Here is a 20,706-nt window from a genome sequence, read left to right on the forward strand (position 1 = left end):
TATATTTATATGATGGGTTTGTAAAACTCTGGTAAGGTATTTGGATGGTTGGTTGTTATGTATATGATGTATGTTTTCTGCTGCTAGGGTATCAGGACATATGACAGGTTTATTCCCCAGTACCCACGAGTCTGGGTGGGTTATGTGTATAATTATCATTATTAATGGCATGCTATTATGTTTTAAACTATATATATATATATGGTAAATTAAGCAGGTCGTTACAGTTTGGTATCAGAGCCTAGGTTGTTAGGTTCTATAAACTTTAGAGTGCAGCGAAAATAATACCAGAGTATAGGAATGGATTTTGATGAGAGTAGAAGATGGGTATATTGAAATATAAGTAAGTTATTTTTAGAGGGTGAGATTGGGAATTTGGGGTTCTATCTTGCGGCCTAGAGGCAGGTGTTCTGTGGTAGTTTCTGTGTTTTTCCTAGGGTAACGATTTCAGGAAAACCATGAATACTATCGCCGGTTCTTGTTTCTGAGTGGTAGGATTGAATCCTAAATTGGGATTGAGGATGATAAAATGAATGGTCATAGAAGATTATTTTTGGATCCTAGTGTGTTAAATTTATTAGTGGTATTACATAGCGTCATCCAGCAGGTGATGGCAGAAATGACTAGAAGTTTAGGGGAACGGAGCTGCACTATTGAGCAGTTCATGCATATGAAGCCCCGACATTTTTCGGAGGGGCCGACCCATTAGTGGCTGAGAATTGGGTTCAAGATATGGAGGACATGTTGGCAGAGCTCCCTTGTATTGAGGAGCAGAAAGTGTCCTTTGTCGCATTCAAGTTGACTAAGGAAGCAAATATTGGTGGAAATCAGCGAGACTGGTAGAGGAGCAGAGACCTGAGCCTGTAACGGTGACCTGGAGCCGCCTCAGGGAGTTTTTCTTCGAGCGATACTTCCCCGCTACTGTTAGAAATGTGAAGGCGGCAAAGTTTGTATTTGACGTAGGGACATATGACGGTACAGCAGCATGCAACTAGATTTATCAAGTTGTTCTGGTTTGCTCCACACTTAGTGTCGGATAAGGAAAGAAGGCAAGAAAGTTTGGGGAGGGCCTGAGTTAGGGATTTTATGAGCAGGTTGTAGGTTTCCAGACCCAGACTTTTCAAAAATAGTTGGTAGAGTCACAATGATTGAGAGTCACCTATAGAGAGGTGCTACGGCACAGAATCAAAGGTCCACGCCTCCAAATTTTCAGGTAGGGTTCAGCCGAGGGCTGTGGAGGAGGTAGGACAGCAGAGGAGGTCAGAGATAGGGGATGGGAGGTCAAGCAGTACAAAATAGACCGATGCCCCCTCCTTGTCCCAGATGCTACAGGAGACACCCGAGAGAGTGCCGAGTGAGGGAGGTAGTCTATTATCGGTGCTATCAATCTAGACATATTTTGAGAAATTTTCAGGCACCTCTAGCGATAGCGGCTACTCCTTGACTATATAGAGGAGGCTATCAGGCACCTCGAGGCTGATAGCAGATGAATACTACTTTGGTGCAAGTTTATGCACTAACGCTGAGAGATAATAAAGTGGCAGGAGACATGGTGACAAGTAGTAAAGTTTTAATTTCAATTAAAGTTAATGTTTTATGTGATTTAGAAGTAATGTGTTCATTTATTTCTTGGGAATATATTAGACTGTGTAAAATAGGAACTTAATTGTTAAACATCAAATTATTTGTAGCCACACCAATAAGAACAATGGTAAAATGTAGAAGGGTGTTTAAGGATGGTCTAGCAGATATTCAGGGTAGGATATTGTTTGCTGGTCTTGTAGTGCTTTATAGGCACTAGTTTATTTTGATCTTGGCAATGGACTGGCTAGCTGTCAGTTAGGCTAGTATTAACTATTATCATAAAGAGGTAGTGTTCAGACCTCCAAGAGGACAGGAGTATAGATTTATGGTGTGACAACCCGAATAAAATGGAATTTAAAATAATAAAAAGGAAAAAGAAGTCACCAGAGAACTCGTCGACGAAGACAGAAATTTCGTCGACGAGGGCAGAAGAAAATTTGACGACGAAGATTGAATTTTGTCGATGAAGAAATACCGAGAAAGGTTTAAGTCAACTGAATTTCGTCGACGAAATTAGTGAAGGATTCGTCAACGAATGACGTGGCTCATCAACAAAATCTGCTATTCTATAATTATCAAAATTTGGATTTTAACTTCATTATTAAGCAAGCTTCCTTCTCTCTCTCTCTCTCTCTCCCCTTCAGCCCTCTCTTTCTCTCTCTCATCGATTTTGGGTCAGTTTTACGCCAGATCGACAATCCGAAATCACCACGACGCTCCTAGGGAAGTTCTCTCCAAATTTGCCGAAGCGGATCGTTGGTGAAAGCAAGTTGGGAATCATCCCTAAGTTGAGGTAAGGCTTTTTAAGTCAAATTTGGTCTTGTGATAGTTATAGGAAATGATATACACGTAGAAATACTGAAGTTTAATACTGGGAATTTTCAGTTTCAGGGTATTTATCAGGAAATCTTACGAGGGTTAGACCAGGATATTTTAAAGGCTTTCTTAGTAGCCAAGTAAGAGAATAAACTAACGCAGTTATTTTCCATGCAAATTATTATTAATTATGAGTAAATCTATTTTCAGAAAAGCATATGTTAGACTTGTTTATTACGAATGAAATGTATGAATGGGAAAATACTGCTATGATGTTAAAATGTATATGTATGCATGAGATGCCAGAAAATCACGATTTTAGAATATAAAGTATGACTCTAAACAGCACATGTGTGGCATGAACATTATTTTACGTGAAATGTATTATGATATGAAAGATTTTATGAGCAAAGCATGTTTTCAGGTATTATGAAAAGATGAGTTATGTTGTGTGATTTTGACGAATATATGATAAATGATTTATCTTCTGAATATATATACCTGAAACGATTCTGGCACGAGGTCATGTATTTATGTTATCGGCATGAGGCCATATTTATGTTATCGGCACGAGGCCATATTTATATTATCGGCACGAGGTCGTATTTATGATATCGGCACGAGGCCATATTTATATATGATTTTGGCATGAGGCCGTACTTATGAAATTATGAAAGATGCTATATTACCATGTACTATATGTTATTAGAACCCGGATGTTAGTTTAGTTCAGCTCAGGAGCTCGGTACCGTAGCTATATGTAGATCAGATATCTACGTTCTAATTAGTGCTAACCATCCCACGAGGGGATGGGAGATGGATAGTCGATGTGGCTTTCATTAGAGTGTGGACGTCCACCTGGCAGTCCAGACCAGGGTGCGGCGGGCTCATCGTACTTACAGACATATTTGACTCGGCAATGGTCGACCAGCCATTGTCGGGTCCCACCTTTGGGTTGCACAACCTGTCATGGGGGGTAATACATGACATTAGCTAGTTATTCATCTTGGGTATGTTTTCAGTATTACAGTTATAACAGATGTTTTACGTACGATGTGAGTTATTAGCAAATATGAAAATGTATGATTAATCAGTATGATATAATGAATGTTTTCAGATTTATGAAATGTACTGTATATGTATAATTGCATTAAACGTTCATGTTGCCACACAACTGTATTTTGTTTATTTTCCCTTACTGAGATGTGTCTCACCCCCAACATTAATTAATTTTTTCAGGAGACCCTGAGTGACCAGCAGTTCGTGGCCGCCGTTGAGTTAGGGATATTACTACCTCGTTAGGAGGGTAAGATTTTGTACTAGGGTCAGAATAATTTTGTGTTGATCCTAGAGTTATTTTGATGTTTGTGAGGATGTATATAAAATACAGGTTATGATGTTGTAAGTAAACTCTGGTATTATGCTTTATGGATGGATGTTGAGATTTTATATTTGCTGCTACTTAGGTTTCCGCTGTAATTGACAGGTGTCCCCGTTACCCACGGGTTCGAGTCGACTTTTCCATTTATTATGTTACATTTCATATTAAGAAATTAGGGTCGTTACATATGGGGCCATGTGTGCGCACCCCACCACAGTTGTTATCCGTCATTCAGTTGAGGAGGTTGTTGTTGGAGGGTTGTCAAGGATTTGTGGATTGTGTGAAGGAGGTACTAGAAGGGGAGTTGAGATTAGAGGATATCTCGGTAGTGAGGGATTTTCCTGATGTATTTCCCGAGGATTTGTCGAGACTACCTCCTGAACGTGAAGTAGAATTTGCTATTGATCTGATTCTGGGGACAACGCCGATTTCGAAGGCGCCGTACAGAATGGCACTGGCAGAGCTGAAAATTGAAAGAACAATTGCAAAAACTATTAGATAAGGGGTTTATTGGGCCGAACGTGTCACCCTAGGGAGCGCTAGTATTGTTTATGAGGAAGGAAGATGGGTCGATAAGAGTGTGCATCAACTACATATTTTCATATTTCCATAAGTTGGTCAAAATCGTAAGGACAGTGTAATCCTAAAATTAAGATGCCCATAAAAATGTAAGATACTAAGTGGGCAACAATTTGACTTCTATTTTCTATGGAAATTCTTTATTCCCTGGGAAGTGATACTGTCACCATAAGCTGAAAACAAACCTGAGAATAAGATGTCATGGGCATCACATTGTCAAGTCTTCTGAAAGATTCTGTGAATCAAATAACACCTAACAGAATCATCTTTATCAACTTACCTAAAAGAAAAATCATTATGATACTCAGATCTTTAACAATCTTCTATCCAGAAGGAAAACCATGTATGCTGGGACGTGGAGTTTTATTTTTTTGCTCTATTCGTGCGAATCCTACTTGGCAATGGGACACCAATTTAACTGCTTAGGCATCGGCTCGGTTGGGATTTAGCTTGTATACAGCTTCATGTGAAATCTTCTGTAGTGATCTGCAGTTGATTGTAACTTTTGAAGTCATCTTCATAATATGATCCTTCTACCGTTAGCAACTCTCAAGTACAAATAAATGTAACCCTTTCCTTCCTGGTCCATTTCACATAAGATTCATGCTACCAGATAATGTCTAATCACTGATCATAGTTGACTAAACAACTTCATTAGTATTGTATTCTATACCCAAAACCAAGACACGTGTTTATTGCATATTTGTCGAGTCACTAAAGTAAAATCAGGGTAGGCTTGAGTCAGTATACCAGAACTTAAACTTGCCATAATCGCAATCCTTGTTTTTCATTGAGGATATTTTTCAACCGTATTTTGATATTCAATGAGTGTCACCATAGGTTAGAAGTTGAGTCTTAAAAACTATTTGAAGCAAGGGGAAAAAAAATCTAAGAACCAATTTGGTAGGAAAATGATACCTTATCTTGATTTGAAAGTGTAAGCTTGTGCATTAGATTGGCATTGAAACGGAATTGGGTGATAAAAATTCCAAGGAATGTTTGGAAGTTCATATAATTTTTATTCAAATAAATCACAAGTTATGATGAAACTTTGAAGTGCCTTCTATACAATTGATCTGACGGGCAAATGATTACACATCCTGGTTTGGGATGTCCCAGCAGGTATGGTTCTTGATGAGTATGAGTCATTATTGCAAGTTCTTTATTTAAAGATGAGGCTAACCATTGAGGGTTAACTATTTATTATACACCTAGTTGATTGTTTTTAAAAGAAAATAGTATTCAAAGATTCAAATTGAGTGATGGTTTTCTTTCCAACTAATAAGCTCTCATACTTGACATCTTGAGTGCTTGGAAAAGGATAGAATTTGGGCACATGTTTGGGGCTGTAGCAGTGATGGAAAAAACATATGAGTTAACGAAACCCAAACCTCTTTACCCATAGGTGATGAATTTTTAGATATTCTTTACAGATGACTTATCGGGGCTACCTTTAAGAGGAGATTGAATTTAATATTGATTTGGTGCTAGGAGTGGAGTGTATGTCGATTGCTTCCCATAGAATGACATCAACTGAACTAAAGCAACTTAAGGTGCAACTAGAAGATTTCCTTAACAAGGAATCTGTTCGACCTAGTATATCATTATAGGTTGCACCTGTGTTATTCACTAAGAGACATAATGGGGCCTTGAGGTTATGCATTAATCATTGGAAGTTGAATCACGTTACAGTAGGAATCGGAATTGACTTTCAGGGATTGGGGAATTATTGGAATAATTGATAAATCCTAAAATTTTTGAAGATTGATTTGCAATTAAATTATCACTAATTAAGAATTGAAAATTATACACCCCAAAGACAGAATCGAGTGCACAATAAGATTGCGATAAGCTTCTAGTGTTACCAATTGAGGTTACTAATGCACCTTGCATTTTCATGGATATGATGAATCAAGTTATTCAACCATATTTGGAACAATTTATTATAAATTTTTATGGATGATGTTTGGGGTATTCAAAGACTCAAGGTACATGAACAACATTTGGGATTAATTTTACAAACATTATGAAAATGTCATTTATATGCTAAGTGGGAAATGTGAGTTCTGGATAATTAATACGAATTTTTTTTTGAAGTCGTGTCATAATCAAAGAATAGTTAACTATTCATTCTTCTAAGATTATGTTGGTGTTAGATCTTTGAAAAACTAGAAATGAAAATTGAAGTTGTTGAGTATTAGTGCTGAAGTAAGGTGCATTAGAACAGGATGTATAATCCATTAATCTATGTTAGTTATCAGTTCTAATGGACTTATTTAAAAGATTGACTCAAAACTTGATAGGTTAACAATGGATTTTACTTGAAGTTATATTCAACAAATTTTGAGAACGAAATTTTTATAAGGATGGGAGAATGTAACAACCCCAAAAATAATTATACTTTATTAGGGTTATGATCCTAAAAAAAAAATTAAATAAAATTAAATAAAATTAATATTATTCATTATTAATTAATTATTATTAAATTGAATTAATTAAGTTAAGTTATATGATGGTTATATATAAATATGCCTAAATATATAAGAATAAGTGATATATAATATATTATTATTATAATATAATAAATTAAAGTAATATATAATATATACATTTTACCATCTCCTAAGCTTCTTTAAGCTTCAAGAGCAATTAGGAATGTATCTCTCCTGCTCTCCGTCACTCTCCTCGTCTCCTCTCCTTCTCTCCTCAATTTTTCGACAAATATTCGATCGATCGGAAAATCGAAAATATCGTTGGGTTCCTAATTCCGCCATCGACATTTCTACCATAACAAATTTTTCATAGGAGCGGTGTAAGCCCCATTCCTTGGGTAAGGTAATATTTTCCTATTTTCTCAATTTCTCCTTAGATCTTCAGTCAAATCGACGATCGAGCACCACCATGGGATTCTAGTCGCGATCATCGTCATTTTCGCTGGAATAAATTTTCAATTTTGATTTTCCTAAGTAACATTCCAAAGCGAGAGTGAGATTTGGAGAATTAAGTAAATTGATTATATTTGAGGGTATAATTATTTATTTGAAATTTATGGGTTTAGAAAATATTAAAATAGTATTTTATTTATGATTGATTTAATGGAATTAAAATTTTTGATTCAAGGTTCGAGTGAGCGCCGCAAGCATCAGTTTGGGATTCCTGTTGGTGTAGTTCAAGAAACCAGGTAAGGGAATAAATTAAGTTAGAATTTTCATGGAAATACTTATTATTCTACAGCATTTTATTTCAGAAATTATATATGATATAAAATTATGTTTGGAAAAATTACTACTGTTTATAGGGAATGTTTATATATATTATCAGCGAAAATGGTTTAATTTGTGTGGCATGGGTATAAAATCTTATGATTTATGTGATGGCAAAATGTTATGTTTTCAAAACTTTCATGCTATTATTGTTTTCAGAAAATGGTTAAAACAATATAAGAATTATATTTTTTGTAATTTATGTGAAACGACGCAAGGGCCATAATTTATAAAACAGCACAAGGGTCGTAATTTATGTGAAATGTATATGAAATGGCGTAAGGGCCATTAATTTATATGATATGATATGAAATGTCGGCACAAGGGTCGTAATGAAAGATATGTTATTTTTATGAAAATAATATTATGTTAGATATTATGATGAAACGGTTATATTCAATACATGAAATACAGTATATGATATCAGAACTTGGATGGCTTAGTTTAGTTCAGTTCAGCAGCACGATACCGTAACTATATATGTATTCAGATTATGATAGCGCTACCACATGCCGCAAGGGGCTGTGGGAGATTGGTAGTCAATGTGGCTTTAGTGCAAAGTTGTAGACGTCCCCCTAGCACTCCGGACCAGGGTGGGGCGGGCCCATCGTACTTACAAACTTATATTAATCTAGTATGGTCGGCCATCGAGTGCTAGGTCCCGCCTTCGGGCCGCACAATCCAGTCATGTGAGGGTAATATATGGCATCAGCTAGCTATCCATCCTGAGATTTATTTCACATATTATATAGTTGTATAAGATGATTTACACGTACAGAAATATAGCATGATATGTATGTTACTTTTAAATATGTTTATTTAGTTAATTATCAGACAGTTTTCACAGATACGATTTATATACAGTATATGCTTATGACATATGAAAATACTCATGTTACCACATACTGATATTAGTTTATTTTCCTTACTGAGAGGCGTCTCACCCCAACTCTAAAACATTTCAGGGAATCCAGGTAGAAGAGCGAATAGAGCTCCGCAGCATTAGTGGTCGCCTGATCTACCCTACTAGAAGGGTAAGTCGCTATACTAGAGTCAGATGGGTTTTTGGGTAGTAACCCTAGGAAACTTTATGATCATTTTGGGATGTGTGTATATTTATATGACGGATTTGTAAAACTATGGTATTGTATTTTGACAGTTGGTTGTTATGTATATGATGTATGTTTTCCGCTGCTAGGGTATCAGTGATATATGACAGGTTTATTCCCCAGTACCCATAGGTCTTGGTGGATTATGTTTATGATTATCATAATTAATGGCATGTTATTATGTTTTAAAATATATATATATATATATATATATATATATATATATGGTAAATTAGACAAGTCGTTACATATGTCATATAAATTGTCTGTCCCCTACCTTATCTTATACAAGTTTCGATTATTTAGGAGATTGATTAACAAATGATTCCCATTTGTTAACCCAAATCTAAACAAATATTATTTACCAAATCAAACTCTTGATAAAGTATGTCCACCCATTGATATCAATATATAAATATAAATACTCTTATATATATATATATTATTTATTTTTCTTGTCTTTTGACCTGTAAATTACATGCATCAACCTCCACACATGTTTCACTCTTCCATCCCTCTTTCCTTTTATTCTCTTTTTCTCTCTCAAAGCCTCTCCCAAGTCATTCACTTTTTGAATTTTTTAATTTTATTTAAAAAAAAAATACAATTACACTCTTTTAAACTATATCATTCATTACAAATGCCTTTTTAAACTTTCAAAAACAACATTTATATCCCCTCAACTATTGAAGAAGGTAATGGAATTAACATATGTTAACTAAAATGATGTAAATACTTTAACATTATTTTATTATAAACTAAAAGGGTACTAAAGTATTAAAAATAAAATAATATTAAAATATTAAAAATAAAAGGGTATTACTTTTATCACCTATAAAATACTGAAAATAAAATCAAAAATTTTAAAATTCATGACCAAGTGTTATTTATCATACTATAATAGAAGTTTTATACATCATCTCTATACACTTTATAAAATGCATTAAAATTATATAAGTACTAAAGAATATTTATTTTTATTAAAATTTTTTAATAGTAAAATATGATTTCATAAGATATGTTATGTGAATAAGTAAAGATTGTAAATATAATATATGTTATTTTATTAATATACATTACACCACCCATGCAATGCAGATATAATATATTTTTATTTAACAGAAATAATTATTTAATTCCTAAAAATTTTATTTCTTAGTCCTACAATTCAATTAATTTTTTCCTATGTTTTAGCATATATATATTTGTTGTCTGAACACAAAATAATTATTTTTTGCACACAATAATCCATTAGATGAATAGATTTTTTGCAAACATGAAATAGTTTTAAAGGTGTAAATCCATGCTCTAATCAAATAAAGAAGCAATGAATTATTGAAAAATATAACCCCAAAAATATAGCCTTAAAAAGGGGAAAGGCTGATTTGACTTGAGAGCGGGACACTTCGTTTTTCCCTTCCAATGCGTTAAAATAGCCTTCGAGTTTATCACAACTGTGAGTTAAAAAAAAAAAGAAGGTAAACAAATAAAACGAGATTAGAGATGCTTTGGGAGAAAGTAAGATTGGACTTTGGGGAAAGAACTTTGCTTGTTTCATGTGGAGGGATAGATTATGGCCATCAATGGTTTCAGGCAATCAATAGGAGGTTTTCTTGCTCTAACCAACGATGGAGAGTTAGAGACCTCACCTCATAATAATATATAATTTATTTAAAAACTTTGTTATATATTCTATCTAATATAAAATAAGATGAAAAGAAAAAGATTAAAATGCTTAGACCTACTTATATTAGAAGCTAATTATACAATATACAATCACCATATCACATATTCAAAGATGTTCCGCTCTTAATAATCATTGTCAAAGAAATATCATAATCTCCAAAATTTAAAGGGAGACCAATCAAAATAAAATTATTAAATTAATTAAGAAGAATAAATAAAATCATTAAAGTCCTATCATCCAGAACCACGTTGAGTTCAAGTTGCTCATACACCTCGTGTGATTATATTTTTCCATTAACCATGAATGGTTTTATGGTGGGTAGATTTTTGTAATGCCGGCCAAGGTGATTTTGTAGAGGCTCAACCAAGGGCAACCTATTTCCTTTTCTCCCCTATATTTTATCAGCATCTTTTTCTTTTTCTTTTTCTTTTTCTTTTTCTTTTTCTTTCCTACCAAACACAGCTTTAAAAAAGAAGGCTTTGGACACAAAGCACTTCATTTTCTGAAAAGGGGTCTCTTAATGACATACACATTTGGTCCACCAGTATCCCACAGTTGCAGTTTACAAGTTCCAATTAAAATCAACAGAATTAAGAGAGGTGGGGGGGAACAAAAAATCAAAAACGAAAAAAAAAAATGAGAGGAAAAAGAAAAATCATTCCCGTACTCAGCACGATCGAAAAATATGCAACAACCGTGTGCCAACCCACCACTCTTCACAATATATAAAAACCACGACTCCAGGAGCTGTTTATTCTGATGCAGCAAAGGTATAAGGAGCATGTTTTACACAAATCATTAAATGGTATAAAGAGAATTAAGCTTACCAGCACAGGCACTACAAGTATTTGATTAGTGCCCATATAGCAACAATTAAAATCACAATAGCAATGACCAGCAGGCACAAGCAAGAGCAACCACCCTTGGTTCCTTTATTTAAAATAGCCAGTTTCTTTTGCACCCGCTGTTTCAAAAACACCAAATTAGTTTGATTGAATCCGATGGAATCAGATGAGATTTAGTATTTTTTTTCAGGTAATGGGAAAAACATGTACAATAAGAGAAGCCAAATATGGAAAGATTGGTTTATGAGCCGATGATTTTCAGACTTGTTTTTTGTTCTTTGCTGAGATTTGATATGCACCGTCAGCGCACGGCCCAATAGTTGCTAAGAAGCCCTGTGTCAATTCTCATTATCTGCATTTTCCCTCTATTTGTTTTAATATTATCATAAGTTGGATACTGTTATTACCCTCGGGCATAAGCCCCGGTGGTAAGGACGGATGACCGAGGGCCACTTGACGGTGGAACGGGGGTTCCAACCCTGCCATTCCGAGTGCATATCCGCGATTTACCCCTACACGTGTGGAGGGCACTGTGCGTGCAGGCGTGGGACTAGTCCGAAGGAGGGGGGTGTCACCCAATGATCCTGGGACACCGGCGTAACCAAAAAAAAAAGTTGGATACTGTTATTCCTCCCCTAATGCATGTTTATTCATTGTTTGTTTTCCAACAATTTGGTCCTGCAACATATATGGCAAAGTGTTGAGCCTTGATAAATATCACCCCCACAACCTAATGGCATACCTTTAAGGTTAAGTAGCAGCCTAAAAGTTTTGATTTTTGATGGATTCAAATGAAAATACTTCCATCACTGGAAAATTAGGTATGCAGGAAGCACGCTATTGATGCTCTATGCTGGTAAAATCTGTCCTCAGGATTTGTATCCCCATTCTCTTCTCTCCTCCTCTAAAATCTGATATTTGTCAGCCTGTCTAAATTTATTTACTTTCATTTCAATTGTTCTTATGCTCATTGCCTTTGCGATAGAAACCAGGATCCCTGGCACCTATGCAAAGTGCCAAGTGACACTGCATTAGTGCATGCAGCAGTCAGGCAATGGGATTTCTCAAGCTAGTGAAAGCAAGAACATATAGTACTAAGTTTAACCTGCAGGCGGGAGTCCGTTATATCCACATGCTGGTCCAAGTTATCCTGTGCACAGTGGAAAATAAAGGAACATTAACAAAGACAGGCCACAGTACAGATTCCAGTATGAATTAGATAACAGCTGTGAGAGGAAACAAGTAAGTTAAACAGAGAATGAATGCAAAAAACCAACCAAAAGCCTAGTGTGCAGATGAAGTTCCTCATTGACTGCGAATGCTATATGCTTTGTACTTGTAACTGTCTCCTCCAATTTCTCAAGACCTTCATCTTGTTCTGTATTAGATGAAAGTACACAAATAAATTCGTGAGGTAAGCTACATTCCAAATATCCCAGGAATAATTGCATCCAAGACATAAGACAAGCCTTTCATGATTTGCCGTTGAAGACCAACAAGACCACGGGTATCCAAGCCAATTGTTTTATTCATGGCATCATCAGACTTTGTATCTGCCCCCAGCAAGCTATCTCTGTTGGCAAAATTGGACATGTTGAGTGTAGCTGCCATCTGGGTGGCTTTGGAGGTCAAATTCTTGAGCATATCTTGGCGCCGATTAATCTCTTTCGCAGTTCTGTGCACAACAGCAACAGTGGTAGGTTTTAGCAGTCTGGCTGGGACCAACAGTAGAAAGGATTTGTATGCTGTATGATAACCGAGCTAATCTAAAAACAGTTCTGCATTTATTTTGTTACATTGGCGTGGTTACTAATGAACAATTGAAGAGCAATATTTCCCCTTTAAAATTGCCACATCATTTCAAACACTGATCAACACTCTTAACTCAGCTTTGATCTCATATTATCCAATTGATCCTAATGAACATTAACATTACTCATATTTAAGGGAACATTGCATGAAAATGTGCCACCAGAAGAGAAGAGGATCTTAAACTCCATTGGAAGAGTACAGGCAAGAAATTACAGTGATGCAGCTGGCATGGAGAATTAATTTTCTTTTCATTATTTTATATAGGGTATTTTTATTAGGATCATATCTTTGAGATTCCAGGATACTTTCATTCAGAGAATTAGTATTTTAGTTTATTCAGGTTTCCAAAAGTAGTTTCCTTATTTTCCAAGCATTGCGAGTATCAGTATTTTAGTTTATTCTGGTTTCTAAAAGAAGTTTTCTTATTTTCCAAGCATTGTGAGTATTCCCAAGATTTTCATTTTTTGGTTTGGTCCAACCAGGTTGCATGCATTACCCGATTTAACCGATATATATACATAAATTTTTGAAAGTAAACAAGCAGATATGTGGGTGACTGCTGGGGATCTTTCCCATTTGCCCATTCCCTTTTCAGCGTTTAATTTTTTCCTCAAATCCAAACATGAAACCCTAGCCCCAAAGTTGGCAGGCCTCCTGCTGTCCTACAGTCCATCATTGGCTGTCACCCCACTCCAGTTCCTCTCTGGTAAGCACAATTGCAAAGCTTCCTTCTTGGTCAGTCCCCTTCTTGGTTGCCTTTCACACCTGCCTTTCATTGTCACACTTAGCAGCATGATCTTATGATACTAACACTAGAATGGATTACGGGATAAGTAATTGGATTATTCAATTTGAATATTGGCAGGTAATGATTGAATTGTGATATTACTGTTTAGTTAGCAATTAGAATTATTGAAGCATTTTTCTTGGTTTGAAAAGCTAAAGCAGTATATGGAAGTGGTCGGGAGCTAGAGCAGTATATGGAAGTAGCAGGGGCTTCAGTTAAATTCAGTTAATTAATTGACAACCAAAATTTGGACGGTTATTAGCTTGGTTATGTTACTATTTATTAGTTTGGTTAATGGAAATAGCTTAATAAAAAATTTTGGTTAATTTGGTTAACGCACTGAATTAACCATACTAATCAAATGGTCAGTGTTAAGTGTAAGCCTATGAAAGGCCTCCAATTTACTAGCTTTTTGTAGAGTTGATGATGCAAGGCAGCATCAAGGATCTGCATCCAGGGGGAGAAATTAGAAGAAATTGAAGAGAGGAAGGAAGGGGAAGAGAGAAGAGAGGAGATACAAGGGGAAAATCACACATTAACTTTAAAATCCAAACTGAACAACTACTCCTACATGGCTTTCACACACTATTTATAAGAAAGCCTCTAATACATGAAATTAAACAAAAATCTCTAAAATACACAAATATTAAAAACACGCCCCCAAATACACATAATACTATACTACATAAATTTAACACACACAATAAACTAATTAATTAAACAAAACAACCCTTGTCCAATTCTTCTCCATTAATCTCAAATAAGGGTCAACCCATGGTTAGGCTTCTTGTCTTGCATCAATAATCTCCCCTAGTTAGAAAAATTTCAGCCTTGAATATTGAAATGTTGGAGGATCAAAAATAAGAAGCAAACTTGGATTCTTTGAAACTTGGTGCTTGAGTGATGCAAGAAACCACATCCTGCTGGCAGCACTATAGACTTGAATTAAGAATTGGCATCAATGAACACATTGGGAATGGCAAACTCAACAATAGGAATGTTTGAAAGACTTTGGATGTCTTCAAACACATGCATTTACTCGCTTGTTGTGTCTTCAAGTTGAGTAACTTTGACATCATCAATAATCTTAGATTCTTTGTCCTAGTTGGTTGGTAGTGTAGGCTTCAAAATGATCTTCTTACCATTATAGTGGAAGACGTATGTGTCCTTGAGTCACACCCAAATCATTAAACCAAGGAGTACATGTAATATTCATGGCTGTGTCATGGTCCCACATCGGACATGTACTAGAGAGATCTTGGGCTTATAAAGATGGTTTGGGCGCCTTTTGTAGGACAAAACCATGAGGCTAGTGGGCCAAAGCAAACAACACCTCACCAGAGTTGGGCTCAAGACCGTAACATTTGGTATCAGAGCCACCTTGGGGGTACTATCATGTGGGTGGATCCTACACAAAGATGTAAGCAACTCTGACGAGGACATTAGAAATCAGACGGAAGAGCTTGTCAGGTCCCACATCGGATGTCTAATAGGCAGATCTTGGACTTACAAGGATGGTTTGGGCTCCAACAATGTGAAGAGCCTTTTATAGGACAAAATCGTGAGGCCAATGTGCCAAAGCAAACAATACCTCACCGGAGTTGGGGCCAAGACCGTAATACTATGACATCACACCAAACATTATCAAAATAGTCACCTAGTTGAACAGAAACCAAACATCTTTCACAAACATGTAGAGCTGAGTTACCAACCCAAGACATCACATAAGCCTTAGGATGAGGTTCGGGATGAAGTTGCATACAATTTACCCCATTTATAGAAACCACATTCATAGGGCAGCGTCCATCAATGCTGATTTTGCAAACATTTTCTCCCCACTTGAGAAAGGTGTGAAGAAACTTGAAATTGTGCCCAAATTTTGACAAATGGCATCCGTTTTTCCAATAATGTGTCACCATATTGCTAGATTTATACATATATATATACTGCAACTATAATATCACCAAATTCCCTTAACACAATTTGACCACAATTCTCTATCTATTCATGTAAAACCACAAGTCTAACTCTCAATTTCTCAAGAACAATCTTCAAGTAAAACAAACCCTCCTAAACAACTTACAAATGGCAGCAATGTGGTCTGACTCCTGATATTGGCAATCAAATTTCTAGCCTTTCATATCAAATTATCATGCTTGCAAGCTTTTTATCATGTCCACAATCAAAATATCTGGCTGCAGGTCAAAATATCATAGGAGAAACTCAAAATATCGTGGCTGGAGCAATTTCTCGTGAGACTGTAAATTACAGAACAGACTGGCAAAATTCTTCATGCACATTGCTGGCGTGTGGGGTGTGTGTGCCTCCAGTGAGGGTCATCCCGTGATGAGATTTCAGAGGTAAGTAGATCAGGCGGTGGGGATTACAGTGGTTGTGGTGGTGTGATGAGAAAAACACAGGAAGTTGGGGAATTTCAAAGGGGGATCAGCTGAAAATGTTTCAGCCGGCACATAGGCGCTCTCCAGTGTTCAGACGGCAATGAAACTTCAAAAGAGGATGTTTTGGAGGGTTCAGTCTTTGACCATGTGGTAGGTGTCATGAAAAACTTCCAGGGGGTGTCCGAAAAATGAGGACATGACAGGAATATTTGAAAAAGTTCAGAACTGCTCTTTATTTTTATTTTTTTTAAGACTGAAATTTCAGGGCAGAAAGGATGGTTAAAGGGGATGAAATCTGGGATTAGGATTTAAGAAGAAGAAGAAGAAAATCGATATTGGGCTCTGATACCAAATGACGCGGTGCAGCATCAAGAATCTACAGCCATAGGGAGAAATAAGAAGAAATTGAAGAGAGGAAGGAAGGGGAAGAAACAAGAGAGAAGATACAATGGGGGACCACACGTTCACTTTCAAATTCAAATTCAACAACTATACTACATGGCCTTTGCACACTATTTATAAGAAAGCCTCTAACATGTGAATTTACACATATACCCCTAAAATTACATGAAACTACAACATAACCCTAAAATACACAAATATTACAAAGAAACCCCCCAATACACATAATATATTACTAATTCAACTAAACAAACATAATAAACAAATTAACTAAACACAACAACTCTTGTCCAATTCTTCTCCTTTAATTTCCAACAAGGGTCAACCCATGGTTTGGCTTCTTGTCCTACATCAGTTGATTACACTTCATTTGTCTCAGACAATCATCCTGCATCAAGAGGTATCAGAGCAGACTCTGATCTGACAAAGCTTTCAGTGTTATTTCACAGGATTGTGATTTTAACTTAAATCACCACAATTGTCGGAGTTTGATAGGGTTGAATGCAGGTTTCAACTCAAACTCATAGGGTTTGCAATCTTAAATTAAATTTCCTTGCATTACCACCACAACTGAAACCAGACCCATAAGATCAACCTAGCACCAAAGTCTTGATGTGTTTGACCACCGCAGCTCCTTCATGAGCTCCTTCAAATAATTACAATAATGATGCCTTACAATCCCTTTGAAGATTGGACAGCAATAACACCCCACAAATCCCTAGACCCAAAAAGAAGCAAGATTAACTCTATCCCATCCTGAAATCTCACCATAAAAATACCATACAAATTTTCAAAAACAAGCAGAAAGGCAGTTACATGCACTAAACTTTCTTAACTGTCAGGTCTTACTTTTCAACATCAAACAATCTTTAAGCTCAATCAGAAGTTCGATGCTCTAGAGAGTTCCACTCAAACATCATTGATAAGGATAGAAATCAAGAGGAACTTGTGGCTGTGGAACCTGATGTTCCTTCTAGTAGCCCAAATACTGTCCACATCTGCAATAATCGACCTCCTTGATGCAAGCCTCAGCAAGTTGGATAACAGAATCAGACCACCATGCCTAATTTCTCAAGCATTGTAAACCTATAAGCCCTCCTATAAACTAGTTTTATACAAATTTGAATTGCAATTATTTTGCATTGGACATCGGTCATGCATCATGCAGTTACCTAAGTTACACATTAGGGAATCCAGGGTGAAACTGAACTCACAAGGAAAGGAAAAGAAAACAAAAGCATATAAAAACAATTCCCAGTGTCGTTTGGTGGTCAAGGATGAATGAGAGGGGAAAAATGTACTAAGAGAAGCATTTTTACTTCAGCAAAGAAGATTTAAATTCCCTATATTAGTAGCTAGTTGTATACAAAATTAATGAATTAGTATTTAACATTTTAATTTTAATTCATAGAGAGAACACAACAAAGAATCAATCTTCTCTGCCTGCAACTTACAATATCAAGCTCAAATCTGTTCTTAAAAAATGATCATTTATTACTATTATTTACATCTGCCTGCAACCTCAAATGAGAAATGGTCACATTATCATATGATTAGTCACTGGAAAATTAGCCTGACAAATTAGATTCATAATTGGTTTAGTATTTTTAGTAATATAAAATGAAATTTATTAAATAGAACATAGAAACACACTAAGGAATAAGGATGATAATTCGTTCTCCTAGAAAAAAATTAGCATAGGATAGGAAAGATTTAAAACAAAAAATAAACTTAAATAATGAGTATGGAGAAGCTTTCCATTAACTCGAAAGACAGTGAATTGCACTCCCTTAAAAGCTAATGCATAAGCCCAGAGAGGCAAGAAAAAAACAATTCCGTACCAAAGATGCAGGAAACTAATATAATCCAAAAGGGAAAAGTACGCCTTGGCCCTTGAAGTTTAGGCATGGTCTCAATTTGGCCCCTGACATTATAATTTGGACAGCTTTGGGATTGTGTAAAATTCCTATTAATAACCAGGTCATCAAATGCTGACAGAAGAGGGCACTGCAGAGCATGTAAGCCCCCAGCAACAAAAAAAAGTGTATTTGGTAAAAGCCACATTTCTGAAAAAACACAAAGAACATCCAAGGGGAAGTGCAGCTCCGTTCTCCACAATCTTCCACAGAAGCAGCAGCTATGGCAGTGATGAACACTGGAGAATGGAGAGGATATTTAAGTTTGAGGGGCAAAGGAATAATTTTGTTAGTTAGTGGTGAAGCATCGCTCATAAATAACAGGAAAAATAAGGGGAAGGTGCAGATGAGGAAACGGAAATGTAGAACTGTAGGCGAACTTCATGGCCAAAATCCACACAAATTGGCTGTCCTCGGCTGCAGGGTGCTCTCTGCCCCTGCTGTGATAGAAGAAGAAATGGGATGGGAAAGCTTCCTATTGGCTGGCAACCAAGGAGGTCACTGACTCACTGGGAGCAATAACTGATCCCCACCACCCCCAGCCCCCCAACAAAACACACACAGACACCCTTCTCCTGAAAAAAAAAAACTCTCCGACTCCCTCGCAATATTTCAGAGAATAACAATAACAATAACAAGGACAAGCATAAGCAGGTGATAATGAGGATCATGCCTTGTGAGACTTTAACAGTCACAGGCATTTGCAACCTCCTCAGGTCATGTTGTTTATGTCAAAAGTGCTCTTTAAATCTCTTGCTGTGCTCTGGCAACCACCCCCCCCCCCCCCCCAAAAAAAAGAAAAATGATTTGTAGAATGGAATTGAACTAGGAAAGGAATCAAGGTTGGAATGAAATCAAGGCAGGAGTGTAATCATTGTTGAAATGCAATTACTCTAATTACTAACAAATAATGGTTGTCGGAATCGTAGTTTCAATTCCATTTCAAGATTTGGTAATTTTTCAATTGTAGCTATAATTGAATGAAAAAAAAAAAACGACAGAGAATTTTAAAAAATACCTCCAATAAAAAATTATTTCACTTTCTAATTTTTCAAATATATGACTTCAATTCAACATTATCTTTTATTGAAATTTTTTGCATTTTTTACATAATAGCTTTTATATTCTAATAATAATAAATTAACAACAATAAATGAATTTTTTTTTTTAGATTTTCATGTTATCTTTCTGAAGTAATAATAATAAAATACTATTATTGTTGTTGTTGTTGTTGTTAATAGTAATAATAAATTATTAATGTTATAATAAAATAATAACAGCAACAGTGATGGCAACAACAACACTAATAATAATAATTACTATTCTTATAAACAATAAATAATAATAGTAATAGTAGATGAAGAAGGGTGAGAGGATGATAGATCAAAGATCTGGTTATCTGGTTCAGGTATGCCAGCTCAGGTGGTTCCTTCCCACTCTGTGTGAAAACTGACACCTACTCTTAGTATGCAACAGCTATTATCATCTCCATCTTTGGTCATCCCCTTCATTTATCAATCAACCGATTCAACCTCAAAGCAAAGACCACTTCGGCACTTCCACCAAGATGCCCAGCAGCACCCATTTCCAGTAAGATTTGAGAATGAGGGATTGGAGAAGACAAAAAGGGCCCTTGTAAGAGGTGCATGTGCTGCAAGTGGGCCTTTTCCATTAGCATTTGAGTGCCCAATCATTCACTGGGCCAATTTGATCCAATTCCAAAATATTTGGGGTTTATAGTCCAAGTTAGAACATCAGAGACCAAATGAGACAACTCCCAATTTTAAGGACCAAAAGTCTAATTTTCCCAACCCAAGAAACCTGGTCAAATATAATAAAATATAACAAAAGTTCTTGAGTCTTTGATTGATTAATAAAATTAATGAACATCATTTTTCCTAAAGGAGGAAATGGAGTACACAAGCAGTGCTTTGTGAATAGAATTTCAAGACTGCGCCGCATAATAAGTTTTTCTGGGAAAGCTGAACGAACATTGCAATCAAAGAATCAAAAAGTGGTCAGTTTTACTCATGTTGCATAATAGCATCACCAATTTTGAGATGCATTCGTGAGTAAAGCAGCAAGAACATGGAAATAAAGGACATCATATTTTTCTAGAGGAAGTA

General features: G+C 36.0%; 1 protein-coding gene across 3 annotated transcripts in view; it reads right to left on the minus strand.

The window, feature by feature from the left end:
- Positions 1 to 10,882: 10,882 nt before the first annotated feature.
- Positions 10,883 to 20,706, minus strand: part of LOC131160253 (syntaxin-52-like) — a 57,261-nt gene continuing 47,437 nt past the window's right edge. For 2 of the 3 annotated variants that reach the window (XM_058115701.1, XM_058115699.1), the window contains exons 3-7: positions 12,734 to 12,939; positions 12,542 to 12,642; positions 12,370 to 12,414; positions 11,247 to 11,383; positions 10,883 to 11,175 (exon numbers count right to left, since the gene is read on the minus strand). In XM_058115701.1, the coding sequence (XP_057971684.1) occupies positions 11,258 to 11,383; positions 12,370 to 12,414; positions 12,542 to 12,642; positions 12,734 to 12,939 (478 nt within the window). In that variant the 3' untranslated portion in view covers positions 10,883 to 11,175; positions 11,247 to 11,257. The remainder of the gene's footprint in view (positions 11,176 to 11,246; positions 11,384 to 12,369; positions 12,415 to 12,541; positions 12,643 to 12,733; positions 12,940 to 20,706) is intronic. The other variant, XM_058115700.1, reaches the window with a different exon arrangement.

The sequence above is a fragment of the Malania oleifera genome, chromosome 7 (assembly GCF_029873635.1).
Source record: "Malania oleifera isolate guangnan ecotype guangnan chromosome 7, ASM2987363v1, whole genome shotgun sequence".
Taxonomy (NCBI): Eukaryota; Viridiplantae; Streptophyta; class Magnoliopsida; order Santalales; family Ximeniaceae; genus Malania; species Malania oleifera.